Source organism: Nestor notabilis, unplaced genomic scaffold (genome assembly GCF_000696875.1).
Source record: "Nestor notabilis isolate BGI_N333 unplaced genomic scaffold, ASM69687v1 scaffold3499, whole genome shotgun sequence".
NCBI lineage: Eukaryota > Metazoa > Chordata > Aves > Psittaciformes > Psittacidae > Nestor > Nestor notabilis.
Window position 1 is genome coordinate 65,125 of NW_009944856.1, and position 18,477 is coordinate 83,601.

General features: G+C 38.9%; 1 protein-coding gene across 1 annotated transcript in view; it reads left to right on the forward strand.

The window, feature by feature from the left end:
* Positions 1-1,482: 1,482 nt before the first annotated feature.
* LOC104412018 (SLIT-ROBO Rho GTPase-activating protein 1-like) overlaps positions 1,483-18,477 on the forward strand; it is a gene marked incomplete at its 3' end in the record, with an annotated part of 39,013 nt that continues 22,018 nt past the window's right edge. The window contains exons 1-4 of the mRNA XM_010022604.1: positions 1,483-1,570; positions 2,014-2,209; positions 4,800-4,962; positions 13,235-13,297. Of these exons, the coding sequence (XP_010020906.1) occupies positions 1,483-1,570; positions 2,014-2,209; positions 4,800-4,962; positions 13,235-13,297 (510 nt within the window). The remainder of the gene's footprint in view (positions 1,571-2,013; positions 2,210-4,799; positions 4,963-13,234; positions 13,298-18,477) is intronic.

Sequence of the window (18,477 nt, forward strand, 5' to 3'; positions counted from 1 at the left end):
ATGGTAAAAGCCTGCCTAAAAAGGAAGAATTATAGCAGCAAGATCCACTGACCTACAAAATAATCAGAACATAGTTGCTCTGTATAGAGCTCTGCTTTTTGAGTAACTGGTAGAAAGTCTGTAGTGGGAAAGGGAGACGGCCAAACTATATAGATTTGCGTTTAGTCAGAATTCCGTCTTATGAGCAGCATTGCTGCTTCTGATCAGTGAATCTCTACAACTTGTCTTCTATATGCAGGATTTTCCCATGATTTCAGTATTAAAAGTAGTAGACACCCAAAAAGGCAGTCCTCGGATTTTGGTTCGGTTAATAACCTTCCAGCTCTAGAAAATGTGATTTTCTCCTCTATGTACATGAATGTCATTGATACAGTGTTGTATTGCAGAGGCTTATCCTTGCTGGAGGCATGGTCCTTTTCCAACAAACTGATTTGAAGTGAAATGAAAACCAAACCATGATTTTTTTGGTTCACCTCCCAGACTATAAAAATGGATGGTCTCATTAATGATTAACACAGCAGCTGGTAGCTTAAAGGAGATCTGGAAGAAAATACTGCAGTGTCTCCCTCCTCCAGTAAACACATTGGCTTACACTAAATGTAATTTGTGCTCACACTACCTTATTTCAGTATACACATTTGAATTAGAGCAGCATGGATCTCTGCCTTCATACCTGCTTTAAGATCAGTAAGGATGCATTAGCTCCTCGTCGCATCAGGTACATTTTTGTAGTGTTATTGCTACTAACTGGTTTGCAGTTCCCTGTGATGTTAGCAGTGGGGTTTAGAATGCTATTCTTTTTCAAGCCAGTGAGGCATCTAAGATTTCCAATATCATCTTGCCTGCAGCATGGTTATATCATTAGGAATCAAGTAAAAGTTCACAACAATTTTGCATTTACATGGACATCACTTCTGGCATGTTGTTTTGGTATCAATAAGTCCCTGTTACATCATTAAACTGTTTAAAAATACGTATGTGTATTACGGTCACAAAACGTTTACTCCTGTGTTTACTCCACGATGTTGGATAACGCTGTGCCTGGGCAGCTGACAAAACTCTAATGAACTGGTCTTTCAAAAGAACCAGAGGGATGTTTTTAGACTCAGTGCTCCCAGAATGTGATCAACTGCTTAGCACTCAAGAAATAAAAGTGCTAAAAAAAAAAGGGAAAAAAAGGAAAAAACCTACCACATAGCAATTGTGCACATAGCAAATGGTGGTAAGAAATTTAGAGGCTTTTCCCTGTTGCTCTAGATGATAACTGTGAGCATATATTCTCTTCTAAATTGATTTTTTTTTGTGTTAATGAGTGTACCACAGTCTCTGGAACATTGTGCAAATCTTCAAATAGCTATTTCTAAATATACGTAAACTTCTCCCTCTGTATTCACTGTAAAATATTGATGAATCCATTCCTAGTACACCAGTTCCCTCCCTGGCAAAGATGGGGCAGATACAGAAGCTCATTTGTGCACAGATATGGTGGATAATGCTTCCAGAGTTTGTCACAAGGTTGTTTCCATGGTGTACATGATGATACCAATCAGCATGGTCCACCTGGCAGTCAGTAGGCTGATGCTGGCCCAAAGACTACTTGTTTATCCTGCCATTTTTCAGGGCAGCAGAAAGAGCTGCTGCTCAAATGGTTGCATGCCACCTCCTGCAAGGAGGTGACTCCAAGTCAGATGCTGTGCTAATGCCAGAGGTCAGGAAGAGGATGGAAGAGGAAAGAGAAGGCAGGTGTTCTGCTCACACGAGCCCAGCAGAGTCCTGCTCCTTTGCCATAGCTGTTTGTGAGACAGGCAGCAGGTGGGAGGATGCTGAGGCATAAGTCAATGGTGGCAGAAGTGGGAGCTTCCACTACTATCTCCCACCACAGGATCTGAATCCAGGTCCAGCTGGTGCAGCTGTGATGCTGAAGTATGCTAGAGTGTTGATAATTTGGGTTGGTAACACTTAATTCTCATCTGCTTTCACTGAAACTGAGCGGGTATGTGTTTCTTTCATTAGAGATCCGAGCTCAACTCATCGAGCAGCAGAAATGCCTGGAGCAGCAGACTGAAATGAGAGTGCAGCTTCTTCAGGATCTGCAGGATTTCTTCCGCAAGAAGTCGGAAATAGAGATGGAGTATTCACGAAACCTGGAAAAGTTGGCAGAGAGGTTCATGGCAAAAACAAGAAGTACAAAGGATCATCAGCAGTACAAGTGAGAGAGAGTTCCTTCCCCTTCACCCCCATGTTAGCCATTGCTAGAATGCTGTGCCACTCTCTGCCTCTGCTGGTTTTGAGAAATGTTAGGCTGAGACAGGTTCAAAGGCATATTTAAAATTCCCACCCCTGTTTAGCAGCGTAGCAGTTCTCATTGCAGCTGAAGGTAGATGGGTGCCTAAATACTGTTTTGTTGATACAGCCCTCTGCAATTACTCATGTAAGCTTTTGACAAGTAGTTTCAGTTTCTTAAAAGGTAAGCTGCACAAACATTACCCCTAACCTACCATATAGAATTTAAACTGCTCAAAATATAGACAAGTATCTAAAAGAGATGCAGAGTCTGAAAAGGGCTTGAAAGCTGTGTGCTGATCTCTTACAGTGGAGTTGATAGGATCTGAAAGTGTCTAAATAAAGGTTAATCACCATTAGAAAAAAAAAGACAAGAATTTTGGCAAAAACGCATTAAGAAAGAAATCTACTTTGATTTGTTGTCACATGTGAACTTGAGCTTCCTCTTGACCCCTCTTATTCCAAGAAATGAAGATTATGTGACTGTTATGCCTTGCTTACCTTTTAATGTATCCCTTTCATGGCATAGTAACTTGCGTGTAAAACAAAATTGGTCGAGTAGTATCTGGCAAAACATGCACACAGCATGCTTTCTAAAGTGTTTCAAATGCATTATTAGCTGGCGTAGTCTCATTTGGTTATTTTCCAGGCTTGAGCTGATTACTGAATGCATTCACCTGGCCCTGTTATGCTTAGGGGTATAGAACAATAGTCTGTATTTGTAAAACAAAAAAATAAATTACTTTTTCCACTGTCCAGTCAGTGATGTGCTGGAGATACACAGATAGAGCTTTTGTTTTAGGACAAAGGTCTTTTCCAAACACATCTGGGAATGGAAAAGTTAATCCAAATACAGCTTGCACAGTTCAAAAGAGCAGTAGTATATATTTCTTCAAATTCAGTTAAGTGGCATGATGATTCTCTGAAATAAGCAGTGTGTGCTTATGTCACCACTTCAGAGAGAACCCTAGATTTTATTCAGCTTGTGGAAAAATCTTTTTGCCTTGTGCATACAAACATCTTTACTCATTCTTAAACATGTTAAATCCAGACTGGCAGATGTGCACAGGGGTTATTGCTGGAGTCCTGCCTTTGACTTTGTTCTGCACCTCTCTGCCTTGAGAAGAGGTTGCAGCAAAAGTTACTTTAAGTGGTGGTGCCCTGTGCTGTTCCCACCCTTTTGTCTAGAACAGGCAGGAAGGTCTGAGGGATTGGTTTTGGGACATGCAGAAACAGTGAGGACCTGCTAATATCATCATGGCTCTTCAAGGGTGCTCATATTGGCTGACCTGGCTGATAAAACCCAGAAGCTCCTTGCTGTAACACTTAAGATGTCTATCTCCAACAAAATGGGGAAGTTTCCTTAGCTGACTTCTGATTCATAGCAAAGCAAAACACTGATGATTGAGAAAAGGCTTTTGTCTGTTAATAATTCATCATTGCTTTGATTCTGAGGGTAAAAGCTAAAGGTAGACAATTAGATGAGGAATTAAAGGGCATGTTTCTAACAGTGAGAAGAGTTAATTATTAGAACAATTTACCAAGAGTTAAAGGAGTTTCTCCCTCAATTCATCACTACCTCTGCCCGTTTTTATCTTCACAGGCTTGATCCTTTTGACTAGAGGAATATCCCTGCACAACAGAGGAAAAAAAAAAAAAGAACAAAAAAAAAAAAAAAGAGCAGCAAGTTTCTCAAGCACTTAATTGCAAGGCAAACTTGAAATTAAAATTTGAATAAGATCACAAGGCAAATTTTATAAATAGGTTATTGTTGGCTGTGAAACTGTTGTTAAACTACATACATTTTTATTTTGCTTTGTATGAAAGAAATAAGAAGTCATCTGTGATTTTGCTATTTGCAGTATTATAAGCTTGGAGTGGGCCTACAATACAAAAAGCCTGACAAGGAAATTCTGAACTGGACTGCTATGCAAAAAGTCTGGTCCTGCTATTTGTCTTGTAATTGAACCATCTGGGATTGGCAGTAGCACTGTATTTATGAATGCTGATCACAGAATATGTATGCTTGTGACATAAACTACTGTTAAGTAGTTATACAAATGCATTGCAGTAAAACAGCTACACCTGTGATATTACTCATGAAGGATTTGGGATGCGCTTGCAGTGCTTGTTTATTTCTAATGTCAAAGATTAATTACTGTTACTCTTTCAACAGTGATCTTTATTGATTTTCGAATAAACATGTGCTCCATCCATAAGCAATTGTGAACTTTGTGGAAAGATTTATATTTTTTTGTACTTTCAGGTGGCTTGCAGTCTTCAAAATTCTTACACTTTTTCTATATCTTTTTGTCCATGCCTCATGGGATTTGTAAAATGTGTCTTAAAAGTGATCTGAAGCTTGCCTAACCTGAGTTACTCCAAGCACGGATTGACCAGCTGTTCAGAAGCAACCATTTTTACAGAACAAGTTAGGACTGTAAATGTCAGGGACATGTTTGTGTTAATAATGCAACTTTTATATTTCTATACATAATACATGTGTGTATCCTTAGGAAAGATCAGAACCTCTTGTCACCGGTGAATTGCTGGTACTTACTCCTGAACCAAGTGAGAAGAGAAAGCAAAGACCATGCAACACTGAGCGATATCTACCTGAACAACGTGATCATGCGATTTATGCAGATAAGTGAAGACTCCACCAGAATGTTCAAGAAGGTAATGCCTCTCCTGCAGTTATCTAGATGGACTTGCAAGATGTGTGAGGGAGGCAAAAGTGTCCTAATAGGTAGCATTTGAGGAGAAGATTCAGCACACGTAGCATAAAATCTGTTTTAGCACATGTATAAATTCTTCATGACTGTTCTCACGGAGCAAATCCTTAGTGCTGAAATGCCTGGGAATGTGCCGTATATGCTGGTGACCTTAAGAGCTGAATTGCAAATATCCAAAAGGCAGGGAAAAAAGCCTATTCTCTCAAAAGCATGCTTGTCTACCCATGCAGAAAGGAAATAGTTCGTGCTTAGGACTCCCAAAATAGTAATGCGGTATTAATGAATTATTTGTATAAACAGTATTTCATTGTAACTCTGTTACACGAGAAACAGATTCAAGCCAAAGTAAAGGTGTGCCTCATGGCATAAAGATGGTACTGTATGCTGCAATGCTCCTAAAAGTGTTTCCATCCCTTCTCAATATTAAATATGAACATACACTTTTGATAACTTAACTATTTCTATTAGATCGTTTAAGCATTGTCTCTCTACATGTTTGTCCTTGTTGTATGCCCATTATTTGTTTTCATAACACATACAATGTGTAAATCCCTCTTGTGCTAAGCAAGCACTCTGAGCAGTCTTAGTTTGAGATCTGCGTAATGTGTTTGTAGTCATCGTTATAATGTTCTGAAATAAAAATAGATTATAAATGTGTACCCATTGGTCACAGTGGGATGCTGGTAGGCAAGCGTCATACTGAAAAGAGTTCAAAAACAGTAAAGGTTAAAGGATGTAAAGTCTGTGACTAAATGATGGCAAGGGTGCCCGAATAATATTTCAAAACAGGGAACTGATTTCACATATACTTGACCACAGTCCTATACAGATAGCAATGGGGTGGGAAGAAGAATCATTGAGGGAGCACATAGGTTGCACTTGGAGGAAAAACGTAAAAGCATGAAATCAAATTTATTAGTGTACATTAAAACCTGTAACAGTAATAGAGTTGAAATGTATAATTTCTTAATCAGTAATGGTCTGTTCATATAATATGTCTGATGCATAAAACTAGTTCACAAACTTACTAATTTCAACAATTATTACAGAAGTTAAAAAGACAATGGGAAAAGAAATTTGATCATGCTGCAGTACTATGTGGAGATATCTCAGACTTGCATGGACAAGTAGAAATTTTTTGGTATCAAATCTGGAATAGTTTTTCAGTTGTTTATTTCATATCACAGAAATCTCTTCTTCACTAGGTGTACATTATTAGACTAGCCTGCTTGCTTTCAGCGTAGTTCAGTTCTTTAGCACTGGAAATCTTTTTCCTTCTTTTCTTTCCAGGTGGACTGTACAAAAAAATCTAGATCAAGTTTTCTGTGGAGAAGTGTGTGTCCTCCTTTATTTACTCATAATTTATTAATGGAGATTGCTTCAGCTTATCTCTCAGAAGGAGGAAAATACTTGGACATTTTTAGTGCATTAACAGGAAGCATATTGTCCCATCTTCCTGACAGACTTGTCTTTCCTCCATGTTGTGCCGAGGAACGTGCAACTTTTCAAATTTTCCCTTTCTAGCAAAGCTTCTTGAAGAAGCACAAGCAGCTGCTCATGCTTTTTTATTCGTAAGTTGGGTCTTCTACAGGGGAATTAAGAGAAGGGAAATTGAGGGAGTCCTGCTGTGCATAAGCTGGAGCTCACATTAGTGGAGCCCGGATCCTCAGCAGCCCTATCCTACCTTTCAGCAGGGTTTGCCAGCTGACCCTCAGCATTAAAGTGTCACATCAATCAGCTGTTAGCTGAGGTGGAGAATTGACAGAGTAAGCTCACCAAAGTCTGTGTGAAGGGATCTGAGCCAGACTAGTAATGTGAGGGGCAGGGTGGCAGGAAGACATATGGCACCTCACCATGCTGTAAGTGAGCTTCATGGGCCTGTGGCCTGAATGTGACAGTGGTTGTTCACCAGTGTCAGTTCTGTGCACACATTTTTAGGACCATCTGTCAGGACTTGATGCTTCTTTGAGAAAGCTGGTATTTCCAGTAATTCCCTATGTGTGTGGTTCTTCCTGTGGTGTTTGTGGTAGATTACTGGTGATTTATATGTTGTTAGTTCCTAGCTGCAGAACTGATTATACCCTGAATGATGAAGCTCCAGTTTCTCTTCTGTGAAAAGGGAAGGGAGTTACGAAATGAGGTGAACAACATTAGACAGAGAGAAAACCAAGACCTGTGCAGAAGGTGAAGCTGTTAGCAAATGTCTTGCCTTACTGGTGAAGAACATGTTTAGTCCAAATGGGCAGCTTCAACTGTAACAGTGTTTAAAGGTCCCTTCCAATCCAAACTATTCTGTGATTCCATGATAATTTCTGTCAAATGTGAACAAGCAGTCTAACTTAAGATATGTCACAGACTGCCCCAGAACTCCTTAATGGATGTCCACCAGGCAACAGGAAGAGATTAGGTGCAAAACATGTGTCCTGTACTGCAAGTCACCCTTGCAGGAGGAAGGTCACAGGAGCAAAGAGAAGGTGCACTTAGAATGAGAAAGGTGATATCCAACACTTTCCTCCATCAAAATTGTATTCTCCCTAAAGAAAATAACATGGAATTTCTTGGAGATCTGTAAGCATCAAACAGAACATTTAACCCATTTCTGTCACTTTCTGTAGGTTACTTTTGAAAAAGACTGGATTTGGAATAAAATTCTGTCAGAGAAAACCATAAGCAGGCTCAGTGGGTGTCATCCGTATGAAGTATGTGGGATTTGTTCACTGTTCACAGATTTCAGATTAGAGACAAGTTATATCCTGCGGATACTTTCACACTTGTGTATGATCATACTGTTCTGTGAAACATGTATTCTTTCTAAGTAATAAATGTAAATAATAAGAACAGTAGTAACATGAAGAATTCAAAATAAAGATTTAACAAGTCCATGCGTAATATCTTACTGCAGTCCATAGTCAAGAGCAGGAGATACACCCATCTAACATATCTGTACTCCACTGGCTCTCATAGCATTGCACATAGGAGCATTTAATGTCTTTTTAAGTAATTTCCAAATACCAGCTAATCAAACCTCTATATTCAATAATTAAATCATTTAAATGTATATATTGCAGTTATACCTAATAGTGTTACGCATCACTATTATCAGCTTGTTTTAGTTCTCCCTCAGTTCTGCAGCAGCAGCTTCTGCATCCTTAGAGGTGCTTTAGTTCCACTTCCATGTCTGGAGAAAGGGAAAGTGTCTCAGTAGATTGCCCCAGTGCTCACAAGCAAGATGAGGAGACAATAGCAAAGTTACTCTGATCTTTTTTTGGCTCTTTCTGCTGCCTTTTTTTCTCTCCCTCTCTTCTCCTGAGAGGATGAGGCTTCCCATTCATCTTCTCAGTGGTAACATTTACTGGCTTCTTCCACCTCACTGGTAGGCAATTAGGTGCCCAAATGAAACTTTTCCATGAACTGAGACCAATATTTTCTAGAAGATACTGTTTTGCATGCTGTCATAAGATTGGCCCCAGCTTGAATTGTAGTAATGAATAGATCAAACAGACTTCCTAATTTCATGGCCATGCTTACCAGTATTGTTTTGTTCCCTCTCCTGCTGATGTCTTCTCTGTGGGATACAGCACCAAGTCATGAGTATGTAGCAACCCCTTTCTCTAGTCTTTCTGTAGAAGGTGTGTATAGTACCCAGTGTTGGTCTATATGAAATGCAGTGATGAGGGCTGTCTGTGCTCCTTGGTCTTTGCACCTTGCCCTTGTCTCTCTGTCTGTTCTTTATTCTGGTTCTTCCTTTTGTGTACATCTATATACATTTGTTTCAACATTTGGATTGCTTTGGTGAAATGATCTCTATTGGTTCTACCTTACATTTTCTGATGGGCCGGGATATATTTTATTCAGGTACATGATTGTACAGGGCTTTCCTGTCTAGGTTGTCCCACTTAACATGTAGATATTGTCTCTCAGGAGCTCATTGCCACTTTTTTTTTCCAGGTGTCAGGAACCAGCATCTGTTTAAACGTACTAAATGCGGGACAGAGATACAATCTAGTTCAGAGATTTCGTGGCATTTATCTGATTATATTATGTCAGGTCTCAGACTTCCAGATAGGCACTTAAGCTCTTCTTTTTAGTTGCTGGCATATAAAAGCAGTACAGATTACTGTTCATGCCTGGCCTTCATGCTGCACATAAAATTACAAACATAAAGCAGCAGAGTTCAAACCTTGCATACTTGCATGTTTCTTCAGGCAGATGGGGTAGATGGCCTCATGGGGACAATTAAAGAATAAAGTAATAAGGAAAAATGTCAAGCAGAAGGGAAAAATATTATGCAGAACATTTCATGCAGTGATTCTGGTTACCCCAGCATTAATAATCAACCATATAAACACAAACCCACAAAATCCTTTAGCAGATTTGTATATTTATAATTTATAAACATGTATTTTCTTTGGACAGAAACTGTAATGAGCCAAGATGAACATATCTTCCAGTGTTTACAGTAAAAGATGCTGGAGAAGCCAAGCACAATAAATATTTTAGTCCCATAATCTGGCTATTAACAAGGGATATGACTACCTGACAAATCTGTCTGATGTTATAAAGACTGTGGCATATATTGAGATTTTTTTGCATGATTTCCTTAAGCATTTACAGGTTTAGAAGCATAGCAAAACTATTTGTTGCTATAGACTGGCATTTTACTGTGTGTTGGTTGCGTCAGTGTCACTGCAGCTCATTGAAGCTCCTTAAAAGAAGGGTTTGCACATCACTTCCCCCAGGGACCAGCAGGAGATTCATTTAAAAGCAATAGTCACAGAATATTTTCCTTAAATGATGTAACTGAGAGTAGCATTGTGTGTGCTAAATACAGACACTAAAGAGTTCCAGGAAGAACTGAACTGACTCTAAAATTTCAGTTTAAAGAAAAAAAAGAAGAGAGAGAGTAAAGTTTGGCTACTCAGTTATGCTCTAACTGAAATGGAAAATTCTTACAGACTTCAATGAAAGGGTATTAATGTGGAATAATTCTTTCAGTTTCTCAGACATTAATCCATAAATATAGATCTTGATAACATTAGTAGGAGCACTGATATGTTGGAAGTTGTGCACATACTGAAAGGGTGACTTAGGTACACTTACTTGGTGCATGGGTGTGATCTATCCTACTATCAGGTGGAAAAAATACACTACTTTCTCTTAATGCTTTGCACTACATTAGTATTTTCAGGAAGAGTTTTCATGTGCTCTAACATTTTTGTAAACTAGGTGATCTTAAGGTCCTTTCCAACCCAACCCGTTCTATGATTCTACGATTTTTTTTGGTTAATAGATGCTAATACGTTTCTCTAGGACATAGTAATAAAGACGCACCTCAATGATCATTTGTCAGGTTTTAATGGCCTGATTAGAGCTATCAACTCAGCTTCAGGAAAATGTGTGCTGCACCTTGCGTACTACTGTTTGACTACGCTGAGGACAGGCTCCTAGAGGAGCACGCAGTTCAGACATGCTGAGCTGCTGCAGGGGATAGGTAGCATAAAAGAGAAATAGGAGAACCATTAACTGCTGAAAATAAATGCACCTTTTATCTGGTGCTCTTACGCACTATATATTACAAACTAAAAGCCCTATTGCTTGCTACTCAAGTCAGTATTTCTTGATCTTAAATGCTAATGTAAAATGTGTTGGTTCTTGAAAATAAATCCCTTTTACACTGCTAAGGTAGCCAAATTTCCTGATTTTTATTTGTCAGTTCGTACAAAATCTTTCATTAGAAAGAAGCAGCAACTGATACGTTATCCATCACTAGAGGCACCCTCCACAGGTTAGAGTCCCCACATGAACTGGTGGAAGGATGACTCATCTGTGATCCTGTGGCATTGTTAGGCTGTCTTTTCCTAATTTTTACTCCTTTTGCTGATCACCTCCCTCCCTGTCTTTTCACTTTCCATTTTAAAGCCTTTTCTAAAAGTATGTCCCTCTTTCCTCTACTGTGATCTCTTCCATTCACTTTCAAATTCACCATTGATCAATGTGTTACCTGAAAGAGATCATGTATGCATGGTGGCCAGTAAATCCTGAGGGCTGGACCACTTGTGCTTCAGTGCTGGACAGAGCTTTACAGGAGCAAAGAGAAGAAATGTGTAAACAGCAATCATTCCCTGAATCCTCAACTCTACTGTCTATTTGCAGTAAGGTGCAATGAAAGAGCAGAAAAGGAGGACACATCCTTCAATGAATGTCTGTGTGCTTTGCTTACGACAAAATCTGCTAAGAGTAAAGAGAAAATTGGCTTGAGGTTTTCTGTCTCAACTTCTCAAACAAACTTTTGCACTGCCAGGTTAAGGCATGCTGCCTTGGAATCAGTGTTGCTGTATTTAGGGCTTAAGTTGTCATGAGCTTTGAGATGTTTCATCTTCTGATCTTGATGTCAACTATCTTATTTGTCCTTCTTACTGCTAAAGTGATTTAAAAATCAGACCACTCGTATTCGGCACTATAGAAACAGCTATCCAAGAGAAAACAGGTGGCCTCCACTTCTTGGAGCTTGGAGGAGATGTGTAAGCTGTTTCAGAGCTGTGCTGCTGACTTTTAAAGGCAGGGTGCCAATGTAAAGCAATGAAAAGCAATTCAGAATTTTTGCTAAAGCTTAGCAGCTTGCAAATCTGCAGTCCTTTTCCAATTCTTCACAAGCACACTGGGCACTGTTACGCATACAGATTTTTGTCCTTAATATTAAAGGAAAATTATCTGATAGTTGCAAAGAAATAAGTAGTAAGCCTTATGTTCTAGATACTTCAGTAGTAGAGCATACCTCATGAAAAATACCAGACTTTGAAAAGTATAAGCACTAAGGAAAGTTTCATAGTAGTTCCGTATAACTCATCTTCAAAGCCTCTGTCTCACTGTGCCTTAGCTACTACAGCCAATGCCCTTGGGAATAAAAGCATTTCACTGAAGTGTGGTTTAATTTATATTTCTAGCTTCCTGTTGGTTAAAAATCATTTTGCATGTAAGGACTGGAGTGAATACTGATGACTGACACGGCAGGTTCTTTAAAATACTGTCCAGAGTACAACAATAGGAATAGGAGAAATAATTGAAAATGCTGTGTTCCAGCTACTGTATGTGTCAGTTTCAGCCTTCTGGAAGACACAGTGGGTGGGATGTGTGGAGTGGTTCCTCCTTGTTCATATTTGTTGCACTGGAAATTCTCATTCAGAAACCATTATTCCTGCAGGTGTTTTAGAGATGGCCAAGTATGTGTTAGCAGCTTTGAAGATGAGTTGTCCCTGAGGATTTTCCTTTGGCTTCTATGCAAATACAAACTACTTTCATAGCTAAGGCCATTATCTATTACGAAGCTGGAGTTTTTAGAAGCTGAGCTAATTATCAATTTATTCACAGAAAATAATGCTGACATTTCCAGCATGGATGTAACAATGCTGAGCATTGCAGAAGAAATGTAGCCAGGCTGTTTGCCAAGTCCCGTAGGTCTATTCTATAGCTGTTTTCCAAAGGCAATGGTACAAATGCTTTCAATTCTTGCACAGTTGCCACAATTTTCATCTGATTGAACTACTAGGGACAACAAACAAGGAATATATCTGAATGAGACTCAAATTAAATACTTTTATTTTGACATACTTGCTTTTGTTAATAATTACCACTAAGTATTTCTTTTTTTTCTGGGTCAGAATGAAAGTAAAGACACAGTCCAGAAAAGCTAAACAAAGCTGTTTCAGCAGCCTGCTTTGTGGAATATTATGCAGTATCTGTTTCAAAGAGGAGTCACAATTATTTCTTGCATAAATATTTAGATAGTTGCATGTGCTGAGAAACAGAGACTATTGTAGATGTAAAATTGGGTGGGATGTCCCTCTAGAATATCACATTCTACATGGTTTAGGTTTTGTATATATCATAGCAGTTACAAAATAGTACACAGTCTGTTCCATTAAAAAGGCTTATAACATTAATCCTGAATTTCACCCTTTCTGTTGGCACCTAATTTCCTGATGCGTCATAGGAAAACCTCTCAAATTTCTTCTGTGTTGCCTTTTAGAAGTCTTGTGTCCAGATGTTACCTGTCTGCCTCTGCATCCCTGAATCAGTATTTTTAGTGCTCTGTAAATCTGTCAGAACAGTGTGTTTGTGAGCAACATTGCATTCACTATCTTGGATGAACAATGAGTACGAATGTCAAGAAGCAAGTTTTTGCATGCCTTTTTCTAATGATTTCTCTCTAATTACAGAGCAAAGAGATTGCGTTTCAGCTTCATGAAGACTTAATGAAAGTACTTAACGAGCTTTACACGGTAAGTACAGTTACTTACTTAGCTATCTTATACAAATTCCATATCAGGCTGCTTCTTAAGCTGTAAATGGTCTTTCATCTAGTAAGTTACCCCCCAGTGGAGATGGTTATTTTTGTCTTTTTACACAAGTCTGAACTATCTCTTTTGGAAAGACTACTCACTTGTTTAGAATACATACACTAATGCTTTCAATCCTTCCCCCAACCCCCTGCCCCAGACTATGCTAAGCTAGTTTATTTTAAGTTTTGTTGGTTATTAATAAGACATGTCTACTTGGAGCTTACCAGAGCAAAGCTCCTTCCTTTTCTGCCTTGTTTTTGTCCATGCTGCCATCTGCTTGGTTTGACTCATGGACTACACTTCAGTAAAAATCATAGGTGCTTGCAAATCCAGTGCTGTGCTATCTAAATGTTACTTATGTGCCCTCCTCTCCTCCTGACTGAGATAAGCAAATAATGAAAAATGGATGGTTGTGAAGGCTTTTCATACCATTTAGGGAGGCAAAAAAAAAAACCCCAATATGAGCATTCTGGCAAGCTGCTGCTAACCCCTTGGGAAATCTCTAGGCTTCTCTTTTCCCTATCCTCAAGATTTCAGAGACCGTAAAAAGAAGCCACAATATTTACATCAAGAAACAATTTGTGATCTTAGTTCAGGAAGATAGCAGAGACCAGCTCTCCTCAGGCAGAGGTCAGTCAAATGTTACTTTTCTTCATCTTGTAGGTTTTTCTTTTGACTTAGGGAAAATTGTGCACCCATCGGTGGATGGGTTGAAGAACATTTGAGCTCAAGAACAACTTAGGTGGCAAAAAGGAGATCCAAAGAAAATCAGACCCATCTCACTGCCCTGGGTTATTTTGGATTGTAGTTACAGACAGCGATTCCTAAAACCTACCTAAAGTGTTGGGGTTTTTTCCTTCTGAATTCACCACTGATTTTATACCGCAAAACCTTGTTGGCTCAGGCCTGTAGTCAGTGAAGTATGCTGGGATCAGCTTCTGCAAAGTAACGACAGCCGCAGACAATCCACACAGCTGCAGGAGATCAGGGACTGTAGGAGCCATTGCACAAGTGGGGTTTCAGTGGTGAGTAAGCCCTGAAGATAGTCTTGTTTCAATTAAACAGTGGCATAACTCCAGGGCCTGGTGAGGCACAAGATTAGTGCCTGTGCTCCCAGGATAGGAAAACAGTAAAGCATGTGCTGAAATATTTTGCTGAATCACCAGCAAAAATCTGCAGGACTGGACTTCAGTATTTTCACTCTCTTTCTTCACACCAGTGCTAGATGTTCCCACTGATGGCTACAGATTCATTTAGATATTAACTTCCATGTTATGGCTTCCAGTGAATGCTAATTCCTTTCTCAGAATTTAAGATTTTTGTAAAATAGGAAGTTTTTTGAAGTTAATAAAATGCAGAGCATGTGCACAATTTGAATTAGGTTACTGCTGCAGAATGGTTTCTTGTGAGGAATTTACTTCACCTAATTCTCAGGCATCTGCATTGTAGGTGTAAATATCTCAGCTTGTCATCTGGGTTCCGGTTTTAGTCATTGAAAATTTAGTATGGGGAAATCAAACCCTTTTGTCTGATCAAATGCAAGCATCTGCTTCCGATAAAATGATCTACACCATTAATTCCATTGTCCAGCTTTCCATTGATTGCAAAGGACTTGCTGGTCAGCTGTAGATGCCCACATTTAGCCACATACAACCCATGCTTAGTAAAGTGATGTATGGTGCAGAGTAGCATCTGTTGCACTGCTTGTATGTTTAAATGGTCATATAGTAGAACTGTGTATTACATCTGCTTGTGTACATAAAGGTAGAATAATATCTAGACAGATGGAAATCTCACGCTCCAGTTTCTATTTCTGTGTGACGTTTGCTGTTTACGGAATAAGATCATGGTGGCATTACCAAAACAAGTATCTACAGTTTTAATCTCTGGGAGGTCTGTTTCTCAGTCACTTACAGAAAGGAGAAGTCATATTCCTGTATGCCCCATGATTTATTGGGGGTACGGATAAAAATATATCAATTTTACTATTGTAAGATAAATCCTTTTGTCCAAAAGGAAGCAAATTGATTTCAGATCTGTGAATAACATACTAATATCAAAGTCTCTCCCTACTACTTGGCTCTGGTTTCTTCTTAAAGGAATGGTACCTTCATGAAGAATAACTGTTAAAATATGAAGCCTTGTTGGACTTTAAGCACCTCTAAAGCCTTTGAATGAGGGGAAAGTATCAGGGCCTTTAATGTGTATGAGAAAGGGTTTAATAAATGTGTTTACTTATTATCATCATTCCTTATCATACAAGAAAGGTCTGCAAATTAAGGTCACCTTCCAAAATTAAAAGCTGAACAAACAGGGTTTGTTGTGCACTGAAGAGAATGAGAGACTGGAATTAAAATCACTAATAGCTAAGGTAGTAAGTGGTTTTTGTTTGGAGGCACAGGAGTATAGTCAATGCAAAGAAATGGTGTATTTTATTTGTTGTTTCTTGAACTTCTCAGATAAAGAGTGGGTCCCTTAGGCACATGTATTAAGACATTACATGCCTAGATTTCTCCAATGCTATGGGATCAAAGGCTGAATTAAATGCTTGTTTCAAACCCAAATGACAAGAAACTCTACCACCCATCTCTACCATGCCAGCCAGACCTCAAGCCTCACCACACCTACTTCCAGGTTTCTCAGGCACCAGGTATCTTGAAACCAGTTCATCTAGAATGATCTAGAAAAAATGGCATGTTTAAAAAACCTGCAACTGATTATTAATAGTAACTAAATAGCTGAGCTTCATTCTGTATCTTGCAAGTTCAGTAATTTATGAGTGGCGAGTACTTTTAATTGTGCATGGCTTCTCCATTGCTGTGCCAGCCAGTCAGTATTTTCAGGTCTGCAGCATCCCAGCTGCTGCATTTCCTCTTACTCATCTCCCTCCTACCCTGTCAGCCAATGTATACTAGTAATGAGTCCCATGTTTTACATAAGAATATAAGCAGTTGAAACTATAGTGAGGTGTATCTTTTGAGTGAGTGGGGATGGAGAAAGAGGAGCCCAGTTAGTTGCGTGGGCTCACAAAGCAGAGTTTATTTCCTGGCAATTACAGGGAAAAGAGTTGGTCAAACTGAAAGCTGTAGGAGGTTTGCATTGATAGTTTTTGTGAACTTAGAGATTTAGGTATCCTCTTGCATGTTGACTTAAGGAGCCAACAGATTATCGATTTTATAATAGATCCTCTTTGCAACAGAGAGAGCTCCCCAGTCAAACTCTTTTTCCATTTCTCTGGAAAGCTAAAATATCTTGCATCGTTGAATTAAGTACTGGAACATGGCAATAGTGTCTCAGTGATTTGGAATGGCAGGTAACAGAAGGCAGGCAAACATTTTTCTTGCAGAAGAGGGAGATCTCCACAGGATTTATTTAGGGGTCAGGGCAGATTCATAAATGACCTCTAATCAGGGAGGGATCAAAGGGGTAACAAGTTCGCTAAAATACAGAGCTATTCCGGTAATAAGAATAAGAAAAAATGATAGAGAAAAGTGATACACATCATAAAAATCCATCTTCATGTCTTCCACTTGGCTTTCCAGATTACTCCTACTGGCATCACACTTTTCACAAGCAATACACATGTAAGGCTTTCAGAAAAATGAAAAAGTAGGGAGAGTCCAAAGCAAACAATTTAATATTAAATAAGACAGGCCTGCTGTGCTGCTTGCATTTTCCATTGCTTTATCTTACTCTTTAAAAATCTTGGCTATTTAATTTCTCAAGGTAATTGCTGCCAGATTTTCTTTTTTCTTTGCTGAAATAACACAGAATCTGGATTCTCTGTAGAAAAGTTAAGTTTAACTTACTGTAGCACACCAGAGATCTCAGAAGGTGAAATTGGTACTTCTGTATTGGTAATAATATATCAGTGACAATTCCTAGAAATACATCAGAGGTTGATTTGGAAACAAACATGATGCTGAAAAGAGCTATTACTGAGCCTGCTTAACTGCCAGAGGCCACCGATGTAGTAAAGTTGGCATAAGATTTTGCTTGTTTCTTGGGGAAAGTATTGGCTAACCTGATTTAATGTATCCCTTGCAACTCCACCTTTTGATAAGAACTCATGACAGAGACAATTCTGAAGCAATTCAAACATGGTAACTGCAACAGGGATGAACCACTGTTCTGGTATATGCCAATTTCCTGAGAAACACTATGAAAAAGCTCTTAATTATGCACTTTTATTATAAAAATAAAGCGCACAGTAATTCCAATACATTACAGCTTTGTAGCATTCAGTCTTTGTTATGCTGGGTTAAGAAGTTTTCTAGAAAAGAAGTACGTATGTAGAAAAGGAAAGCCAGCACCTTGCTATGGGAACATTCCTCTCTTGTAGCCCACAGAAGTACAGCACTAATTACCGTCTTGTTGATGGATTTGCCAGATAACAATTGTGGGTTTAAATAAAATAATTATCTAAGGTTTTACTCTAATGTGCCCTTCCCTGTGCTAAGTGCTGTCCTCTGCCCTAAGCCTACTTGCTGAGCGATTATGAATGATGCTGAAAATTTGGCACACAAAACAAGACATTTATATCACTAAGTGAACAGTCAGTCACCTACAAACGAGAGAGTACAAAGTTTGGGTAGCATAACTTTTTTTTTCATCTGCTTGTAGTCTTAGTTATCTGACAGAAATCTGTATTTTACATCTCTGGATCTGCAGAATAAACCTGCTAAATTAATAGGAGATAAACTTGCCATTTAATTTCAGAAGGGTACTAGTATACTGCTTGTTCACTGCGGCAGGGAAGTGTAGCATATGTCATGATGACAGTTCAGCATCTGCAAAATTACAACCGTGCTCTCTCTTTTCAGCGTGTACTTGATGGCTGATCAATAAGCACTTTGGGGACTGATTTAAGTTAGTTCAGTGATGGATACTCTCACAGGATAGTCTATCAGTTCAACAGTTTGGACATTTGAGAAGTGGTATTGCTTATTTCATCAGATTGTTGCTCGAATGTATGGATATGTTACATATTCACAGATCAGAGATCTGTGGATCTCAGAACTCTACTTACAAGAATTAGGCAAGCCTGTTACTGTCTTTTACAGTATCTAACAGTCTTTTAAAAGCTCCAGGGAGAAAAAATGGTATAATATTAAGGGAAA